The sequence below is a fragment of the Lepus europaeus genome, chromosome 22 (assembly GCF_033115175.1).
Source record: "Lepus europaeus isolate LE1 chromosome 22, mLepTim1.pri, whole genome shotgun sequence".
Classification (NCBI taxonomy): Eukaryota; Metazoa; Chordata; class Mammalia; order Lagomorpha; family Leporidae; genus Lepus; species Lepus europaeus.
In genome coordinates this window covers 2,598,919-2,617,949 of record NC_084848.1, presented here as the reverse complement: position 1 = coordinate 2,617,949, position 19,031 = coordinate 2,598,919, and the positions used below count along the sequence as shown (strand labels likewise).

At 57.4% G+C, this 19,031-nt stretch overlaps 1 protein-coding gene across 2 annotated transcripts in view; it reads left to right on the top strand.

The window, feature by feature from the left end:
* Positions 1–13,700: 13,700 nt before the first annotated feature.
* The window catches only part of DYNC1H1 (dynein cytoplasmic 1 heavy chain 1), a 66,056-nt gene continuing 60,725 nt past the window's right edge, over positions 13,701–19,031 (top strand). For both annotated transcript variants that reach the window (XM_062181061.1, XM_062181060.1), the window contains exon 1: positions 13,701–13,971. In XM_062181061.1, the coding sequence (XP_062037045.1) occupies positions 13,716–13,971 (256 nt within the window). In that variant the 5' untranslated portion in view covers positions 13,701–13,715. The remainder of the gene's footprint in view (positions 13,972–19,031) is intronic.

Genomic DNA, 19,031 nt, shown 5'->3' with positions numbered 1-19,031 from the left:
AAGCAAGGTGACAGCTCACCAGGCCGTGGGGGAGACTGCCGCTTGGTTTGTAAGTTGTACAGTGGGAAGGCGGCAAGGACCCCCGGGTCGGGGTCGGTTTCCCTGTAAGCTGTGGTTAAATGCACGTAGCCGCACGTTTGCCGCCTGAACCACCTCCAAGTGTACGTTCGGCGGTATTAAGTACATTCGTGCCATCGTAAAAATGAGCGTGGGGCAGGCATTTGGCCTGGGGGGAAGACCCCCGCTGGGACTCCCACGTCCCCTGGCAGCGCCTGTGTCCCGGCCCCAGCCCTGCTTCCGGTCCCAGCTTCTTCCTGATGCAGACGCTGCAGGCAACAGCTGAGTCCCCCTACCCGTGTGGGAGACCAGACTGAGTTCCTGGCTCCTGGCTTGGCTTCAGGCTGAAGTGAACCAATGGGTGGGAGCTCTCTCTGCCTCTCTCTTTGATTCTCTAATTAAATTTTTAAAAATATTTATTTGTTTGTTTGAGAGGTAGAGTTACAGACAGTGAGAGGGAGAGACAGAAAGGTCTTCCATCCGCTGGGTCACTCCCCAGATGGCTGCTACGGCCGGAACTGCGTCAATCTGAAGCCAGAAGCCAGGAGCTTCTTCCGGGTTTCCCACGCGGGTGCAGGGGCCCAGGTGCTTGGGCCATGTACTGCTTGGAGCAGCTGGAACTAGAACCAGCGCCCATGTGGGATACTGGCTCTGCAGGTGGAAGATTAACCTACTGTGACACAGTGCCGGCCCCCTCTAATTAAATTTCAAGTGAATAAAAATATGGGAAGCTTCATGAATTCGTGTATTAGGTTTGCTTAGAGGACTAATTAATTTTGTCTATGGCTCCAACTTTAGTAAATGTGTGGCCAGATGAACATGCCTCATAAGTTTTTTTAAGATTTATTTACTTGGCCAGCACCGTGGCTCAATAGGCTAATCCTCCGCCTTGTGGCACCGGCACACTGGGTTCTAGTCCCGGTCAGGGCGCCGGATTCTGTCCCTGTTGCCCCTCTTCCAGGCCAGCTCTCTGCTGTGGCCTGGGAGAGCAGTGGAGGATGGCCCAAGTGCTTGGGCCCTGCACCCGCATGGGAGACCAGGAGAAGCACCTGGCTCCTGGCTTTGGATCAGTGCGGTGCACCAGCTGCGGTGGCCATTGGAGGGTGAACCAACGGCAAAAGGGAGACCTTTCTCTCTGTCTCTCTCTCTCACTGTCCACTCTGCCTGTCAAAAAAAAAAAAAAAAAAAAAAAAGATTGTTTCCTGGGGGCCAGCACTGTGGCGTGTGCATCCTATATGGCATCTGTCCGTGTACTGGATGTTCCACTTCTGATCCAGCTTCCTGTGAATAGTTTGGGAAAAGCAGCAGAAGGTGGCCCAAGTGTTTGGGCCCCTGCTACCCACATGGGAGCTCCTGAGAGGCTTCTGGCATTGGCCTGGCCCAGCACTGGCCATTGTGGCTATCTGGGGGCTGAACCAAAAGATGGACGGCCTAACTGTCTATCTGTCCCTCTCTAATTCTGTCTTTCAAATAAAAAAATAAATCTTTAAAGATTTATTCACTTACCTGAAAGTTACAGAGAGAAATCTTCCAACTGTTGGTTCATTCCCCAAACGGCACAACTCCATCCAGGTCTCCCATAGAGGTGGAAGGGGCCGAAGCACTTGGGCCATCCTCTGCTGCTTTCCCAGGAGGTCTGGTACAGAGCTGGCTTGGAAGTGGAACAGCCAGGATCTGAACTGCCGCCCATAGGGGATGCCGGCATCACAGGCAGCGGCTTTACCCACTGCACCACATGCGTCGTAAGTTCTGTACAAAGAAACAAAGCAATTTGGCTTCTAATGATTTAAGGTGGAGTGTACGAAATACTTTACTATGTTTTATTTCTCTATAGTCAATAATGTTTTCTTTATCTCCTAAGCTTTATTTATTGGAGAGAGAGGTTGAGAGTGCCCCTCTGCTGGTCCATTCCCTGAGGTGAGGAGTGGGCAAAGCCAGGAGCCCAGAACCCAATCCAGGCCTCAGATGTAGGTGGCAGGAACCCAAGGACTTGAGCCATCTTCACTGCTCCCCAGAGTCGGCACCGCTGAAGAGCCAGGAGCCAGGATCAAACCCAGGTACCGGGTTGTGGGCCGTGGCAGACCTAACCAGCGTCTGCACCACTAGGCCAAGCACACGCCCCAAGCTGCTCATGTTTTGAAGGTCATAGAACCAACGTAATGTTCCCCGGGATTGCTTTTTCATCTTCACGTGTCCTTTTATTTTTTATTTTTCATTTGACAGGCAGAGTTAGACAGAGAGAGACAGAGAGAAAGGTCTTCCTTCCGCTGGTTCACCCCCCAAATGGCTGCCACAGCCAGTGTGCTGCACCGATCTGAAGCCAGGAGCCGGGTGCTTCCTCCTGGTCTCCCATGGGGTGCAGGGCCCAAGCACTTGGGCCATCCTCCACTGCCTTCCCGCGCCACAGCAGAGAGCTGGACTGGAAGAGGAGCAACCAGGACTAGAACCCGGCGCCCATATGGGATGCCGGCAATACAGGCGGAGGATTAACCCAATGAGCCATGGCGCCGGCCCCCAGTTTTTTTGTTTTTGTTTTTGTTTTTTAAGATATTTTATTTATTTATTTGAAAGACAAAGTTACAGAGAGAAGTAGAGACAGAGAGAGAGGTCTTCCGTCCCAAATGGCCACAACAGCCAGAGCTGAGCTGATCGGAAGTCAGGAGCTTCTTCCAAGTCTCCCACGGGGTGCAGGGGCCCAACAAATTGGGCCATCCCCTGCTGTTTTCCCAGGCACATTAGCAAGGAGCTGAATCAGAAGTGGAGCAGCCAGGACTCCAACCAGCACCTGTATGGGATGCTGGCACTGGGGCGGGGAGTTTTAACCTGCTGTACGGTACTGGCCCCGGCATGTCCATTTTCTAAAAAATGTGGTTTTTTTTTTTTTTTTGACAGGTAGAGTGGACAGTGAGAGAGAGAGACAGAGAGAAAGGTCTTCCTTTTGCCGTTGGTTCACCCTCCAATGGCCGCCGTGGTAGCGCGCTGCGGCCGGCGCACCGCGCTGTTCCGATGGCAGGAGCCAGGTGCTTCTCCTGGTCTCCCATGCGGGTGCAGGACCCAAGGACTTGGGCCATCCTCCACTGCACTCCCTAGCCACAGCAGAGAGCTGGCCTGGAAGAGGGGCAACCGGGACAGGACCGGTGCCCCAACCGGGACTAGAACCCGGTGTGCCGGTGCCGCAAGGCGGAGGATTAGCCTGTTGAGCCACGGCGCCGGCCAAAAATGTTTTATTCAGACAAAATTCTCCTTGCATAAAATCCACCACTTGAGCCACTTGAACGTGCTTAGTATGTGTTAGTGTCTGCACCGTGCTGGCCCCCCACGGCCACCCAGAGCTGGGGTCGCTCTGCATGGCTGCAGCTTGCCATGACCGCTTTGACAGACCTGCCTTGCCAGGCAGAGCAAGAACTGCCTGTGTGGGCTTCAACCAGGGGGAGTCTCAGCTGCTCCACAGCCCAGCTGTGTCACTTCGAGCTGGGTGTGAACCCTCAGACTGATTTTCTGTCCTTTAAGTCGATGCTAATCACCCATTTATGCGCTCGTCACATACTCACGGAGCCCTGGATCTGTGCTGAGGTCACCTGACCTTGGGCTAACAGTGTGCATCTCAGCAAGACGAGGAGCCAGCTGGGGCTGATGGACCATAGTGGGTTAATCCAAAGCCTGCGGTGCTGGCATCCCAAATGGGAGCTGGTTCGAGTCCCAGCTGCTCCACTTCGGATCCAGCTCCCTGCTAATGCACCTGAGAAAGCAGAGAAAGATGCTCAAGTTCTTGGGCCCCTGCACCCACGTGGGAGACCCAGATGGAGTTCCAGGCTCCTGGTTTTGGCCTGCCCCAGCCCTCGCTGTTGGCAGCCACTGGGGGAGTAAATCACTGGATGAAAGATACCTCTCTCTCCCTCTCTCTGTAACTCTGCCTTTCAAATAAAATATATATCTAAAACAAAAAAGGCGCCACGTGTAGGACACCCTGAAAGAACAGTGTCCCGGGCACCACCTGCAGAGAAGCCCTTGATCAAGAGGGACCTCCGAGGAAAGCCGGCCTGCGCCGTCTGCTGTGGGTAGCAGTTCACCGGGTCCTGCTCTCCCCCGCCCGCTCCTCCTCCTGCCCTGTCTCCTCTCACAGCGCTTGTACCTCTCAGGTGATGGGCCCAGCTCTCAGACATGCTGCTATACATTTTGAGTGCTGCCAGTGCCTCAATCCCTGGGCACCGGGGACTCTTAGGGACCAGTGTTGCGGCACAACGGGAAAAGCCACTACCTGTGACACCAGCGACTGTACTGGAGTGCCGGCTCCACTCCAGCTCCTGCTGATGCACCAGGGGAGACAGAGGTGATGGCCCCAGTGCTCGGGTCCCTGCCACCCTCCCAGGACACCTGGATGGAGTTCCTGCCTCCTGGCTTCTGGCTTCCACTTGGCCCATGGGGCCTTGGCTGTTGTAGACATGTGGGGAGTGAACCGGCAGATGGAAGATCTGTTTCTTTGTTCCCCTTTCTCTCTGTTACTCTGCCTTTGAAATAAAGAAATCTCTTTTAAAAATTGCTTGAGGGTGCATGGTGCTGTGGTGTAGTGGGCTAAGCCTTCGCCTGTGGCACCAGCATCCCATATGGACTCTGGTTCCAATCCCAGCTGCTCCACTTCCCATCCAGCTCTCTGCTATGGCCTGGGAGAGCAGTGGAAGATGGCTCAAGTCCTGGGGCCCCTTGCATCCCTGTGGGAGATCCAGAAGAAGCTCCCAGCTCCTGGCTTCAGATCAGCCCCGCTCTGGCCATTGCAGTCATCTGGGGAGTGAGCCAGTGGATGGAAAAACTTTCACTCTGTCTTTCCCTCTCTCTGTAACTCTGCCACTCAAATGAATAAATAAAATATTTTTAAAGAGATTTATTTATTCATTTGAGAGGCAGAGAGAGGGGCCGGCACTGTGGCATAGCGGGTAAAGCTGCCGCAGTGCCAGCATCCCATATGGGAGCCGGTTCAAGTCCTGGCTGCTCCACTTCCAATCTAGCTCTCTGCTATGGCCTGGGAAAGCAGTAGAAGATGGCCAAGTCCTTGGGCCCCTGTACCTGTGTGGGAGACCCGGAGGAAGCTCCTGGCTCCTGGCTTTGGATCAGTGCAGCTCCGGCCGTTGTGGCCATCTGGGGAGTGGATCAGTGGATCAGTGGATGGAAGACCTCTCTCACTCTCTGCCTCTCCCTCTCTGTGTAACTCTGACTTTCAAATAAATAAATAAATATTAAAAAAAAAAAAGGCAGAGAGAGAGAGAGGCCTTCTACTTGCTGGTTCACTCCCTAATTGGCTGCAACAGCAGAGCTGTGCTGATCGGAAGCCAGGAGCCTGGAGCTTGTTCTGAGTCTCCCACACGGGTGTAGGAGCCCAAGGACTTGAGCCATCTTCTACTGCTTTCCCAAGCCATAGCAGAGAGCTGAATTAGAAGTGGAACAGCCGGAACTTGAACCAGCGCCCATATGGGATGCCAGCACTGCAGGCAGCAGCTTTACCTGCTACACCACAGTGTTGGCCCATAAATAAAATATTTTATTTAAAAAAATTGCTTGAGGATCAACACTGTAGCACAGCGGCCTGTGGTGCCAGCATCCCATCTGGGTGCCAGCGGGTGCCAGCTGCTCCACTTCCAGTCTGACTCCCTGCTGGTGCACTCGGGAGAACAGCACAAGATAGCCAAGTTCTTGGGCCCCTGCACCCATGTGGAGACCCAAAAGAGGCTCAGAGGCTCCTGGCTTCAGATCCCCCCAGCTCCAGCCATCATGGTCAGGTGGGGCGTGAACTCTGCCTTTCAAATAAATTTTAAAAAAGTAAAATGTAGTGTGTGTGTGTGTGTATACATATATATATATAGAGAGAGTGTGTGTAATATTGTTTTTAAATAATTAAAAATTTTACCATACTTGTTAATTTAATTGATAAAATTTTTTACTATTTATTTGTTTATTTGAGAGAGTTACAGAGAGAGGGAGAGGTTGTGCATCCACTGATTCACCCCCCAAAATGGCTGCAACAGCCAGAGCTGAGCCCATCCAAAGCCAGAAGCTAGGAACTTCTTTGGGGTCTCCCACATGGGTGTGGGTGCAGGGACCCAAGCACTTGAGCCATCTTCCACTGCTACCCAGGCCATTAGCGGGGAGCTGGATCAGAAGTGGAGGATGCCCACATGCCAGCCCTGCAGGTGGAAGCTTAGCCTGCTACACCCCCGCAATGGCTCCCTGGATACAATTTCCACGAAGAAATTACCAACTAGCTACACTTTAGAAGTTTTCTGGGAGGTTGTATGAAGATGCGGTCAACATTTTTTTTTAAGGTAGGAGACAATGAAACCAAAATGAGGGAGAGGAGAAACATGAAGAGAAACAAGCAGGAAAAAAGCAAAGGGAAGAAAAAATAGGAAGAATACTAAGGGTGGAGTGAGGAACGAAATTGTAAAAAACTAGAAGGAAAGCAAGAGGGAGAAAGAAGCGGGAAACAAACGAGCAAGAAAGGAAAGTGAAGAAGGAGAAGAGAGAGAAATGAATGAGGAAATGAGGACGAGACATGCAGGAGAGGCAGAGCACACAGGTCAGCACTTCTCACAGGCACCGGCGGCCGGCGTTGGCACGGGCTCAAGTGGCCACCTGTGACGCCGGGCTCTCGCGGATGCAGGTTCAAGTCGCAGCTGCTCCTACTTTATATATGTAATGTATATAAATAGAAACTTTATATAACATACGTATGTTTTTAAGGCAGAGTTACAGAGAAGCAGAGGGAGGTCTTCCACCTGCTGGTTCACTCCGCAGATGGCTGCAAGGGCTGCAGCTGCGCCGATCCGGAGCCAGGAGCCAGGAGCTTCCTCCGGGTCTCCCACGGGGCGCAGGGGCCCAAGGACTTGGGTCACCTCCACTGCCTTCCCAGGCCATCGGAAGGAAGTCGGACCAGAAGTGGAGCAGCCAGGACCCAAACCAGCACCACTTGGGATGGAAGATTCTCTCTCTCTCTCCCTCTTGCTCTTAGTAATTCTGCCTTAAAGAAAAAAATTACTTGAAGCTGGGAGTCATTATTATTGGAGAGCCTGCTGTCTTAATTAAAACGTGTGTAAAAGGACGCTCACGCATTTGCCGGTTGTACTTAGTGCACAGCTTCTTCCAGCCCTCCCTTCACCCACATTCTATTCAAAATACCACATTTCCCAGGCTCTTATCACTGTGGCCCTGTTAAAAATCAGGTTTGCTGGAGCCGGTGTTGTGGCACAGCCTGTGATGCCAGCATCCCATCCGAGCACGTGCCGAAGTCCCAGCTGCTGCACTGCTAATACAGCCTGGGAAGATAGTGGGAGATGGCCTCAGTGCCTGAGCCCTGCTACCCATGTGGGAGACGCACGACGGACTTCCAGGCTCCCGGCGTGGCCTCGCCCAGCCCTGCCTGTTGCTGCTGTTTTTAATGGAAGTTTCTTTCTCTCTCTCTCTCTCTCTCTCTCTCTCTCTCTCTCTCTCTCTCTCTCTCAGCCTTTCAAATAAAAATCTTTAGGAAATTAGGTTTTGCCAATTATAGGCACAGCCAGCTTTGGGAGGTAATCTTTCCAGAGATCTGCTGGACAGATGGGCACTGGCAGAGCCTGGACCCACGTCCTCAGGCTTGGTCACCTGTTTCGTGGTGTGAGTGACTGGACAGGAGCAGTACTCTGACCTCCATGACAGCGGTGGGGGTGGGGCCTTGAAGCGCCTTGTGTTGCCCTGCTGATCCTTCCCGAAGTCTTGTAAGCACCTAATTCCCTATATTAAATCCCTTTCTCAGCTGGCGCCGCAGCTCACTAGGCTAATCCTCCGCCTTGCGGCGCCGGCACACCAGGTTCTAGTCCCAGTCGAGGCACCGGATTCTGTCCCGGTTGCCCCTCTTCCAGGCCAGCTCTCTGCTGTGGCCAGGGAGTGCAGTGGAGGATGGCCCAAGTGCTTGGGCCCTGCACCCCATGGGAGACCAGGATTAGTACCTGGCTCCTGCCATCAGATCAGCGCGGTGCGCTGGCCGCAGCGTGCCAACTGCGGCAGCCATTGGAGGGTGAACCAACGGCAAAGGAAGACCTTTCTCTCTGTCTCTCTCTCTATCACTGTCCACTCTGCCTGTCAAAAAAAAAAAAAAAAAATCCCTTTCTACTTGAAATACCAAGAGTGCTTTGTTGGGTCCCTGAATACAAATGACCCAACAACCATCTTTGAAATACAACCCAGGGGCCAGCGCTGTGGCGCAGGGGGTTAAAGCCCTGGCCTGCAGCATCAGCATCCCATGTGGGCGCTGGTTCGAGTCCCGACTGCTTCTCTTCCAGTCCAGCTCTCTGCTGTGGCCCGGGAGTGCAGTGGAGGATGGCCCAAGTGCTTGGGAGACCTGGAAGAAGCTCCTGGCTTCAAATTGGCCCAGCTCCAGCCATTGCAGCCATTTGGGGAGTGAACCAGGAAATGGAAGATTCTCTCTCCCTGCTCTGCCTTTCTGATAAATAAGTCAGTATTTCCCGGCGCACCCCTTTGGCACTCCCAGAAGAGGAGCGAGGACTGAAGGACACTGGGGGAGCGTCCCTCTGGGGGTCTGAATCCCCAGCAACCCAGCAGCGCTCTGTGATGACTTCCCTCTCCGGTCCCCCCAAAGAATTCCACTCCGTTTCATAGAAGCGGCTCTTTTTGCATCCATATTCTGTTGACTTACGGGAAATTGAATTACATGATAAGCACGACTAGCATAAGCTGGAAATTGGCACGGTGACTTGATGAGCACACCATAGGGTGATCAGGCAGGGAGCGCTTGCAGACAGACCGTCGGGGGCTGGCGCTGTGGCACAGTGAAGTTAAAGCCACAGCCTGCAGAACCGGCATCCCATATGGGTACAGGTTCAAGTCCCAGCTGCTCCACTTCCAACCCAGCTCCCTGCTAATATGCCTGGGAGAGCAGCCAAAGATGGCTCAAGTGCTTGCGCCCCTGCACCCAGGTGGGAGACCCAGAAGAAGCTCCTGGCTCCTGCCTGGCCCAGCCCTGGCTGCATCTGGGGAGTGAGCCAGCAGGTGGAAGTCCTCTCTAACTCTGCACTCGTACCCCACAGATTCTGTGTGTGGCCCAGACAGTAGTGTAACTGCAGGGTTTGCATTTCTCCTTGACCCACTTGACGTCATCCTTGGCTGCATGAGCTGGTTCGAGCAGGGACATCCGAGCACAGGTGGCACGGTCACTGCCAAGCAGACACGGAAGGGCCAGCAAGCATTCTCCGCGTAGGCCACTTCCTTCTGCCATACACTGGGCATCCTCTCTGACCACAGCTGCCCCACCAGTCCAGGCCCCTGAATGAGCTGTCCCAGAACAAAGCTTCAGACGACCCTCGGTGGAGATGCAGCAGGAATGAGCCCTCGTGGTTGCAGGCTGGGGTCTGAGTACAACATGGCCCTCCTGGTGGACATGGGGGACCTCACGGTCCCTGCTGTCCTGGGTGGGTGGGTGGGAGGGTGTTCCCTGTGCTGTCCTGGGTGGGTGGAGGGTGTTCCCTGTGCTGTCCTGGGTGGGTGTTCCCTGTGCTGGGCTCTGGCAAAGATCACAAGTGAAGCCTGCACCACGCAGAAGTTTCCTTGCTGGGACAGAGATGGGGCAGAGGCCGGGGCAGAGACCTGGCTCTGTCGGCAGGCGGACAGGGAGCGAGGCAGCCCCAAGCACGTGCTCTGAGAGGCACGAGATCTCACGCTGTGCTGCCGCTGCGCGGGCACCCAGAAGCTGCTGGTTTTGTGCGTCCATCGCTGTGTGGGGAAGGATCACTCGATGCCTGCAGCAGGGCAGCCTGTAGCAGGGGCACACACAACGATCTGCCAGAGGCTGCTGTCCCCCTAAGTTCTTACCTGAGGAGGAGAGACAGCTGCCATCCCGACTGCTCCCCCAAATGCCTACAGTGGCTGGTGCTGGAAACTCACATGGGGAGCTGGCACTGTGGCACAGCGGGTAAAGCCGCCGCCTGCAGCACCAGCGTCCCGTATGGGCACTGGTTTGAGTCCCAGCTGTGCCACTTCCGACCCAGCTCCCTGCTAATGCGCCTCGAAAAGCAGCAGAAGATGGTCTGAGTAGTTGGGCCCCTGAGGCTCCTGGCTCCTGGCTTCAGCCCAGCCCCACTGCAGCCCTTGCGGCCATTTGGAGAGTGAGACAGCAGATGGAAAATTCTCTCCCCCCTCCCTCACTGCTTCTGCCTTTCAAATAAACTATTTTTTAAAATAAACTCGGTCCGGGTCTCGCCTGTGGTGGCAGGGACCCAACCGCACTGCTGCCTCCCAGGGTGCGCATCAGCAGGGAGGGGAACCCAGGCGCCCCACGCACCCAGACTGGCGGCTCAACCGCCAGGCCAGGGCCCTCTTTAGGCCGGGTCGGGCGGGGGCTCTGGCCGCTGATCCCGAAGTTCCTGGACGAGCAGCGTTCCTCACGCAGGGTGCGGGGCTGGGCCCAGAGCTGCTCCCCCGCGGTCCCGGGGCGGGACGGGCGCCCTGGCTCCGCCGCTGTCCGGCGCCGCGTCTGCGTCTGAGCCCGGGGCCCGCGTCCCAGGACAGCAGCCTCTGGAGCTGGCGTCCCTACCCCGCGTCCCTCCGCCGCGCGCGGCCACTCTGCAAGGACGCTGTCTCCACCTCGTGTGCCTGCAGTGACCTCCCGGCCCCGAGCGGCTGCACCACAGTGCGGAGCCTGGCGGGGACAAAGAAAAGCGCCCTGGCCGCCACTGCGGCCTGGAAGGAGGCCGACTGCGCGGGCCTGGGAGCACACGGTGCGGCACCCGCGCGGGGGACAGCAAGGGTGCCCGTCTCGCGTCTGTAACGCTGGAAGCAGGCTGTGCGGCTCTCCACAAACCAGCTTTGCAGGCCTTGGTCACTGGGTTGCTGCGGGGCGCCCTGTGCGGGGTCCCCCACGCGGAGAGTTCTCTGCCCCCTGGCTCCTTCCGGGACGGTTCTTCCACAGTCCCCGCCCCCATGGAGCGCTCCCGTCGGTGACAAGGATCGTTAATGAGCAGCCGTGGGGTGGGCGCTGCGGTGCGGCGCGTGAGGCCAGCAGTGATGCCCGCATCCCGCATCGGAGCGCCTGGTTCGAGCTCCGGCGACTCCCCTTCCACGCCAGCTTCCTGGTCGTTCAAGCCCTTGAGCCCCTGCCACCCACACGGGTGACCCTGAGTCCCTGGCGCCTGGCTCAGCCCCGGGTGTTGCAGGCATTGGACGAGTGAATCTACGGATGAAAGATCCCTGTCACTCTGCCTTTCAATAAATCAATCTCACGAAAAACAAATCGGTGTCACGCACAGAAACGCGCTCCAAAGCCAAGCAAAGCAAGCGGGGAGCGCGGCGGGGGCCGTGTCAGCCCGGGCTGGACGTCGGCGGCCGGCACCCGGGGACAGCGGGGTAGCTGGGGGGTCCCGGGAGGGGAGGGGTCCCACCGCACCAGCGGTCTCGGCGGCTCGCACGGGCGGGCTGCGGTCGGAGGAGGCCCCAGGCGGAGCCCGAGCTGGTGGTGAGGGGCCGCCCGTGGCCCCCGTCTGCAACCGGTGACCTTGGCCAGCCCGCCGGGGCCTCGGGGACCGACGGGCCGGGGAACGGCCCCAGGGCGCATGCGCGCGCGCTCCGCGTCGCCTCCCCGCCCCGCCGCTCCCCGCCCCGCCGCCGAGCCTTCGGGTCCAGGCCGCGAGGCCGGGACGGCGCGGGACGCCGGACCGACTTCCCAGCGGGCGTCCTGCGCCCCGGGCTTCCCGGCCGCCGCCGCAGTGACGGAGCCCCCGGCGGGGCCCTGCTCCGGGAGCCTCTGGGATGAGTGACCGGAGCGGAGCGGACGCGGCGCTGGGCGCCGGCCCGGTCTGCAGGAGCCGCCCGCGCGCTGTCCGGGGAGCGCCGGGGCCGGGCTCGGTCGCCCGCTGCCGAAGGACACGGGTGCGCGGCAGCCGCGACGCCATCCCCGCGCCGGCGCGCTCTCCGGTCCCCTGCCCCCGCCCCCGAGGAGGCAAAACGGGGTCAGCCCGGCTGTGATGGGGCCCGAGGAAGAAGCTGCCGACCCCCGGGACCCCCCACCCCCAACCCGGTCCACAGCGCCCTGCGGACCCACGTCATCTCGGCCGTTCTTAGGCACCGAGTGGCAGCCAACCTCCAGGAAACCAGAGCAAGCGTGCTGGGTCACCGTGAATCCTCGCCCGGGCTCCTCCAGGGGCCGGTGGTGCACAGGGCGGCCTCCCCGCGCCCGGCGCCAGGCCGCAGATGTCCCCTGGGGCTGACTCACGGGGCAGCTGGCACAGTGTCTGCACCGGGTCCCTGGAGGCTCGGAGCCGTCCGCGGTGCATGGCCGCTTCGGAGACCGCCGACCTGCCCCTGGAAGCCCCTGTTCCTACCCCTGAGGAGTATATGGGGAGGGCGCCCAGCGTAGCGCCCAGCGGGAAGTGAGCCCGGGTGGGAGTCGTTCCGGCTGTGACCACAGCACATTCGCTTCACCCCCCACCCCCATCATTACACAGGCATAGAGCGATGGCGGGTGGGAGGCTCCGCTCTTCCGTAAAGGAAGAATCTGAGTAGCGTCTGTTCCAACAGCCTCTGGGGCCCGGCATCAGGTAACTGCAGGCCATACGCATAGTGTGGGTTCCACAGTTTCCAAAGATGATTTGGGAGAATGAAATCATACCATCGTCATTGCACCAATCAGGACGCAGCTCTCTGGCTGCACTTTGATACAAAAAAAAAAAAAGAAAGAAAAAGAAAAAGCAGCCTTTGGCTTCCCCCACTCTGCCCAATGTAAGAAGCAAGGTTGATGTGTGTGAACTTTCAAAGGCCAGTTATTGCCACTTGGAAGAAGCCACCATCTGAGACGCCCGGGCTGGGCAGCCTGGGTTCTAGCCCTCCTGCGGGCTTGGTGTCGGGAGGAGGTGGTGGTGGTCAGCCTTGTACAGGCCCGCAGAAGGGCAGCTCCGGCTGCCGCAGGAGCGCGCTGTGGGGAGAAGAGGCGCCCGTGTAGGTCTCCCCGCCGGCCCTCACAGCATCCTTGCGGGGGGATGACTGTGTCGCAAGGAGCCAGGACCTGTCACAGCGTGGCTGTCCCCACCCCTGCTCCCACCTTGCCCCGCCCTGCACCTTCAGGCCCCTCTGCCTGTGCACAGGCGCCGTCCTCGGCTGGGAAGGCCCCTAGCGAGGCCCCCGGCTGGACACTGCTCTCAGGGCTCGGAACAGTGCTGCGCACCCTTCCACCACCCAGTCACTGTTTATGGGGGTTTCTAGGGCTCTGTGTCACTCGCTGCTCCACATCGGCGCACACGGCGGATGCGGTGCCCGATCACCGCGCACGGACCGCGTGACCAAGTCCAGCCGCATCCCCAGGGCTCGCCTCGCTGGGATGCGGGCCCCGCCCAGGCTACGGACTACGAGTCCCAGCGGGCTCCGCGGCGGAGGCCCCGCCCACGCGCGCAGCGTCGTGACGTCAGGGGCGCGAGCGGGCGCCGGTGGCTGCGGCGGAGGGCGGGGCGGGGCCGGCGGGCGGCGGCTGCCTTTAGGGCGGAGCCGGCGCAGCTCCCCTCAGTCGGCCGCGGCTAGCGGACGACCCGGCTTCCGGCGCCCGTTTCTCTCCATCTCTGTCTCTGTCGCCCGGTCTCGCGCGGAGGCGCGGCCGCCTTCTCAGCGCTGCCCGCAGCCCCGAGCGCGGCGCCATGTCGGAGCCCGGCGGCGGCGGCGGCGAGGACGGCTCGGCCGGCCTGGAGGTGTCGGCCGTGCAGAACGTGGCCGACGTGTCGGTGCTGCAGAAGCACCTGCGCAAGCTGGTGCCGCTGCTGCTGGAGGACGGCGGCGAGGCGCCCGCGGCGCTGGAGGCGGCGCTGGAGGAGAAGAGCGCCCTGGAGCAGATGCGCAAGTTCCTGTCGGACCCGCAGGTCCACACGGTGCTGGTGGAGCGCTCCACCCTCAAAGGTGCGGGCCGGGCGGCCTGCGTCCCCCCAGACAATGGCCCGCTTTGTCTGCCCGGGCCTCTCAAGATGGCCGAGCTGGGTGGGGACAGCGGCCGGGCGGAGGCCGCGGCCTGCGTCGGCGTCGCGGGAGCTCGCGGTTCCGGCCGGGGCGGGGGCCGCCCGGGGGTGTCACGCGTGGCTGGGCCCGCGTCGCAGGTGGAGGCCGAGGGCAGTCGGGGCGGGGGCTGCCGCACGTGTTCCGGGGCCGATGGTTTGTGCCTTGGCGCGGCCGTGCGTGCTCAGACCCACGCGCCGTGCTCAGATGAGCCCTGCGGACGGGGCTGGCGGGGGCTGGCCGGGGCGGGGCCGGGGGCTCGGGTGTCCCTGCGCGGGAACCAGGCGCTGACAACGTCGGCTCTCAGAGGACGAGGTGGTCCGGAGCCCTTTGGCCCAGATCGCACTGTCAGCGTTTGGCCTCTTGAGACCATTTTTAATGCAGTAAATGTAAAAAAGCACCTCAGTTCCATTTCGAGTGTTTCGCCTGTGGGCGATGCCTGGTGCACGGTTTCGGTATTGAAGTCAGTGACTGCGTTTGAGCCGCGGCCACAGGGCTTTCTTGGGGGCGGGGATGGCCAGTTTTGTTCGTGGCTCCTGGAGCGATGACCGGTAATTCACTTTTCTCAGTCGTCCTAAATTAAGCCTGGCTGCAGTGCGGGGAGCAGGAGCGTCTCCCTGCGGTCCATGTCCAGGGCGCAGCATCTCAGCGCGGTGCGGACCCGGCAGCCAGGCTCGCCCCATCGTGACTTGCACTTTTGGAAGTTGAGGAATCAGACGACCTGAAATCACAGCCCCACCGCGTCGCTGTGCTTACACAAGCCCCTGCTGCATGTCTGTGCTTCTTCACTTAAATTTTTAGATTTTTGACACACATTTTACATATTTATGGGGGGGCATGTGCGTCTAATCAGGAGAAGCATATCTGTTTATTCAAACTCATGATACGATGAAAGCGTTCAAAACCTTTCCATCTTTTTTTTAAAGTACTATTCAATGAGGTTTGTTTGTTTTTTTTTTTTTTTTAAAGATTTTTCTATTTGTTTATTTGAGAGGTATAGTTACAGACAGTGAGAGGGAGAGACAGAGAGAGGTCTTCGATCTGCTGGTTCACTCCCCAGATGGCCGCAGTGGCCGGAGCTGTGCTGATCCGAAGCCAGGAGTTTCTTCCAGGTCTCCCACACAGGTGCGGGGGCCCAAGGACCTGGGCCATCCTCCACTGCTTTCTCAGGCCACAGCAGAGAGCTGGATGGGAAGTGAAGCAGCTGGGCCTCAAACTGGTGCCCACATGGGATGCCGGCCAGGGCATTAACCCACTGTGCTACAGCACCGGCCCCTTTTTTAAAAGACTTATAAGATTTATTTATTTATTTGGAAAGCAGAGTTACAGAGAGAGAGAGAGAGAGAGAGGTCTGGTTCACTCCCCAAATGGCTGTAATAGCCAGAGCTGTGCCAGTCTGAAACCAGGAGCCAGGAGCTTCTTCTGGGTCTCCCATGTGGGTGCAGGGGCCCAAGCACTTAGGCCATCTTCTACTGCTCTCTCAGGCCGTAGCAGAGAGCTGGATCGGAAGAGGAGCAGCCAGGACTTGAACCGGCACCCATATGGGATGCCGACAACACAGCACAGGCCCCACCACTACTTACTTATTTATTTGAAAGGCAGAGCAACTAAAAGGGATAGAGATCGTCCATCCGTTGGTTCACTCCCCAGAGAGCAGACAGCCAGAGCTGGGCCAGGCTGAAGCCAGGAGCAAGGAACTCCATCCAGGTCTCCCACATGAGTGGCAGGGACCACGGCCTTGAGCCTCATCCGCTCCTTCCCAGGTACTTCAGCAGGAAACTGAGCAGCTGGGACTCGAACTGGCGCTCTGACAGGGAACGCTGGTGTCGCAAGCAATGGCTTAACCTGCTGCACTGCGGCCCCAGCCTCAGTTTGGTCAGTGGTCTCGCCGGTCTTACTAGCATCCTGGCTACACAGAGACAGTTGACATACTGCAGAGAGCACCTACATTGTTTAACCTGGACTACACGATGAAGTTATATGATTTATTAAATGAACAGAGAAATTGCTTTTATCTATTGTTATGCGTGCGCGTATCTGTGTGTGTGTGTGTGTGTGTGTGAAGAAGCTTCCAAACACTTGTAATTGAATATAGAAGCATTGTTTTTTATGAAGTCATAAATGTGAATATGAATTTTTTTTTTAAAGATTTTATTTGAGAGATAGAGTTAAAGACAGAAAGGGAGAGACAGAAAGTTCTTCCACCTGCTGGTTCACTCCCCAAATGGCTGCAACGGCCAGTGCTGGGGTCAGGCCAAAGCCAGGAGCCAGGAGCTTCTTCCAGGTCTCCCTTGTGGGTGCAGGGGCCCGAGGACCTGGGCCATCCTCCACTGCTTTCCCAGGAGCATTAGCAGGGAGCTGGAATCAGAAGTTGAGCATCAGGGACATGAAATGGCACCCATGTAGGGACGCTGGCATTGCAGGTGGCGGCTTTACCTGCTGCACCACAGTGCCAGCCCCCACGTATGTGTTGTTTAAGCAACTCTCAGCCAGCTAAAACTTTTTTGTTCAAGTGTGGCATTCTCAAAGTCTGGAATAAAGGAGGTGAGTTTCACAGCTGACATTGCTAGTGGAGAGCCAGTAGGGAAGGGGCTATTAAACGCGAGCTCCTCATTTTAAAGAGAAATCTTCCTGGAGTTCTGACTTGGACATTATTTGGTGTCACAGTGTCACCCTTAAAATTGTGGCCACATACGTGCTCACTCCCTGCCGGGACATTTGGTAGCACTCGCTGGCGAAGCACCGTTCTGTCGCGTCTTGCCCTGGTGCAGGGTGGTGTGGCGGGGTAGCAACGGCTGGGGCCTTGTCTGTGCTCTGCGGCTCCGTGGTAGCCAGGCCGAGGTCAGGTGGCCGGGCTGGGGGGGTGTTAGGCCTTGGAGCGAACATAGTGGCTGTCTTTGACGAGTGTGTAAGCTCAGAATTCTAGTTCCCCCCGAGAGTGTGGGGGCCGGCCTCCTCCCGGTTAGTGCAGGGGTGCCGGGACCGGAATGTGGACGGACACCAGAGGTTTCTGTGACTCAGCGTTCTGGAGGTAGGCACTCTGGCAAGTGCTGCGGGGTTTTTAAATTTTTCTGAGGAAGTGATTTTCCTGAAGGTGAAGGAATGTAGCAGGTTGATGACTGAATGCATAGGATCCAGTTCTGGCCTTTGCCCGCGCCCAGATGGTTAATGAAGTGGCCTCTGGGTCCACGGGGGGAGTTTTCTGCTACGTCTTGCTGCCTAGAGCAGCAGGCAGGAGTGCACGCAGCGGGCTCTCGCAGTCCCACGCTGGCGCCCTCTGTGGACAGACCAGCCTGCAGGGACACGAACTTGAATGTGCAGCGTAGCGTAGTGAAGGAGTGCACGGACAGCACACAGGAAACGGCAGCCGCTGCTTTCTGAACCGTGAAGGGGATGGGAGCCATCTCCTGGCACTGCAGAGAGGGGTTCAGGTTGGGAGCAGCTGATTTAGTCCCGGCTTTCGTGAATGCGGAAGTCAAAACCCCAGGATTTAAGACCCAGTTGGGAAAGGATGTTTTAAGGAAGATTCTGAATCTGCAATTTTCTAGCAAACAGTTATAATGGGAGTATTGGGGCCAGTGTTGTGGCACAGCAAACTTTTAAAAAAATTATTTACATGAAAGGCAGAGCTATGGGGGGAGGGATCATCCATTCATTCGTTCGCTCTCCAAATGGCTGCAGTGGCCTGGGCTGGGTCAGGCTGAAGCCAGGAATCAGGAACTCCACGCAGGTCTTCCATGTGGCAGGGGCCTAAGTACTTGAGCCATCTGCCACTACTTTTCCAAGTTGTTAGCAGGGAGCTGGAACAGAAGTGGAGCAGTGAGACACACTGGCATCCATATGGGATGCCTTTGGAGTAGGCAGGAGCTTGCTGGCCCCAACGCTATTTTTTTTTTAATGCTTATTTATTTTTTCATATACTTGAAAGGCAGAGCAATGGAAACATAGATTGATCTTCCATCTATTGGTTCATTCCCTGTTCCCCACTCCACAAAAGCCTACAACCACCAAGGCTGGGCAGGCTGAAGCCAGGAGCCCAGAACTCCATCCAGATCTCCCGTGAGGGTGGCAGGGGTCCGGTCACTTGAGCCATCGTCGCTACCTTCCAAGATGTGTTCGCAGGAAGCAGAGCCTCCAGTCTGAGCTGCAGGTGTCTCAGTGAGTGGTTTAACTGCCGCACCACATACCCGCCCCGTGAGCTAGTGCTAGGTCCTTACTAACTAGGATTTTTTTTTTTTTTTTTTTTTTTGGATAGGCAGAGTGGATAGTGAGAGAGAGAGAGAGAGAGACAGAGAGAAAGGTCTTCCTTTTTGCCGTTGGTTCACCCTCCAATGGCCGCTGCGGCTGGAGCATCTCGCTGATCCAAAGTCAGAAGCCAGGTGCTTCTCCTGGTCTCCCATGCGGGTGCAGGGCCCAAGGACTTGGGCCATCCTCCACTGCCTTCCCGGGCCACAGCAGAGAGCTGGCCTGGAAGAGGGGCAACCGGGATAGAATCCGGCGCCCCAACCGGGACTAGAACCCGGTGTGCCAGTGCTGCAAGGTGGAGGATTAGCCTGTTAAGCCACGGCGTTGGCCACTAACTAGGATTTTTTAACTCCTTATTTCTCCTCTTTTTCTGGAAATATCAAAATGAGCGCCAGTTTTACTCTGCGTACAAGTGTTCTCTGTGTGCTGTGCTCCCTTCATATGCAAAGCAGTGTCAGTGGAGTCTTGGGCCTAGGCGAGCACGCAGACTCTCAGTGCGTTCGTTCGTAGACTCAGCGTGTTCGTAGTCTTGCACTAGAGCAGGAGTGGTTGCGGCAGAAGGAAAGGGTGGGCGTCCAGAGACAGGAGAGGGAAAGCGAAAGCAGCCACATGAGCACACGGGGAGGACGCGTGTGATCCCGATGGGGAAAGCAATGTGGGACGTGTGTTTGGGATTTTAGAAGGGGAAGATGAGAGGTGAAGCAGGGGCCCAGAACAGGTAA